Source organism: Panicum hallii, chromosome 2 (genome assembly GCF_002211085.1).
Source record: "Panicum hallii strain FIL2 chromosome 2, PHallii_v3.1, whole genome shotgun sequence".
Lineage (NCBI taxonomy): Eukaryota > Viridiplantae > Streptophyta > Magnoliopsida > Poales > Poaceae > Panicum > Panicum hallii.
In genome coordinates this window covers 42,713,017-42,714,659 of record NC_038043.1, presented here as the reverse complement: position 1 = coordinate 42,714,659, position 1,643 = coordinate 42,713,017, and the positions used below count along the sequence as shown (strand labels likewise).

The following is a 1,643-nucleotide window of genomic DNA, read 5'->3' as shown; positions in this document are numbered from 1 at the left end:
GTACTAATAGCTTAGGGGGAATAAAACTAATTTCAACTTCTGGTCAGACCTGTAAACTAAAATAAAGAGTGATGCGAATCCAATCCAAATCTCCTGCACCCCAAACCCGTCAACCATCATGACGGCGCCCGCCCCTCCCTTTCGTTTCCATCCCCGGGAACGACGAGAGCGAGGGACCAGAGTTGGGCAGGTGGGCCCCATCCGTCAGCCTCGGTGGCGGTGGGGGTGGCACGTTAAATTAGGCGGGTGGCCCCGGGCGGCGTACTCAAGCGCCTCGGCAGTTTCGAAGCCTCCGAAAGCCTCATTTAAAGCCCACGGATCCCACCCCACCCTTCGTCCTCCTTGATCCTACCACCCCCCAGTCCCTGTTTTCCTCCTCTCGCCGCCATGGCCAAGCAGAGGCTTCTCGCTCTCCTCCTGGTCGCGGCCCTCCTCGCGCTCTCCTTCTCGCAAGGTAATTAAGGCCGACGCGGCCGGCCTGTCTCGCTCTGCTCGTTCCGATTCGTCTCAGTTGGTGCGTGTTATGGATTGATGGATCGAGAGTGGCGTATTTTCGCGGCGGGTGATCGAGTGCAGGGCTGGTGGAGGCGCGGAAGGTGCAGGTTATGCGGGCGGCGCCGCGCGACGGGCGGGCCCTCCGCGGGCGGCTTCTGCCGGAGGAGATGGCGTACACGATGATGGACTACGGGCCGCCGACGGCCAACACCAACACCCGCGGCGGCATGGTCCCGACGCCGGACCCCTCCTCCCCGCCGACGCACTGACCGACCGACCGGCCGGCCGGCCGGCGGCGTAGTACCTACGTATATATTTCCACACACACATATATTTTGGAGCGCGTCGTGGAAGACTGGAAGGGGAGGGGATCATCGGAGTAAGCTGCTGCTCTTCTCCCTTGTTGGCGCCCGTGGAGCGCAAGCGCGTAGGATTGCTGTGCTTGGTTGATTGGAATTTGAGTTGTTGTTAGTGGAATAGTGGGTCTAGAGCGATGTGTATCGGGTGAGATGTCAACGCAAATCGTTTCATTTTCGTTCGTCCTGATCAGTGACCACCTTGTTCGTCTGTGTTTGTTTTGTTCGGGGAGTTTGGACGTACGCATGGCGACTTGATGAATTTTGTACGAATCCATCTATATCCCCTCTGTACACGATCGGTGGATGAATGCTCTCGTGGAATAAAATTCGTTGGCAATAATGCGCCAGTGATCTCTACTGTCCTCCTCCACTCTGTGTTCTTTCTGTGCATGTGAACTGAGCTCAAGTTTGGCGTCTGAGTGAATGATCGGCTCTGCACGATGAATATTCCTTGGGAAACAATTAGGGAGATAGTTAAAAAAAATGCAGAGGAATCGTCATTGTGAGCGTGGCTACAATTAAGATTGGTGGTGTCAGTGCTGACTTATGTGACAAACAAAGCATATGTATCATGTTACTAGTGTAGCATAGTGGTTTCTCTATTTGTGTTAAGAGACTAACCTATAGCACCTGCTGAACAGGAATCTAGTGGCACTTATTCCTTCAGCTTCAATAAGCTAAGGGCCGGGGCTAATCAATCATTCCTCCTCCTTGCATTGGAGCAAAGCAATGCAAGCATTTGATTAGAGCCACCCTTGCAACATGCACGCCCAAGCGCCTAACTTCGAT

General features: G+C 54.4%; 1 protein-coding gene across 1 annotated transcript; it reads left to right on the top strand.

The window, feature by feature from the left end:
- Positions 1-295: 295 nt before the first annotated feature.
- On the top strand, positions 296-1,211 carry LOC112882216. Its single transcript, XM_025947213.1, has 2 exons — positions 296-454; positions 577-1,211. The coding sequence occupies exons 1-2, from the start codon at positions 388-390 to the stop codon at positions 762-764; spliced, it is 255 nt and encodes an 84-aa protein (XP_025802998.1). The 5' UTR covers positions 296-387; the 3' UTR covers positions 765-1,211.
- Positions 1,212-1,643: the final 432 nt, after the last annotated feature.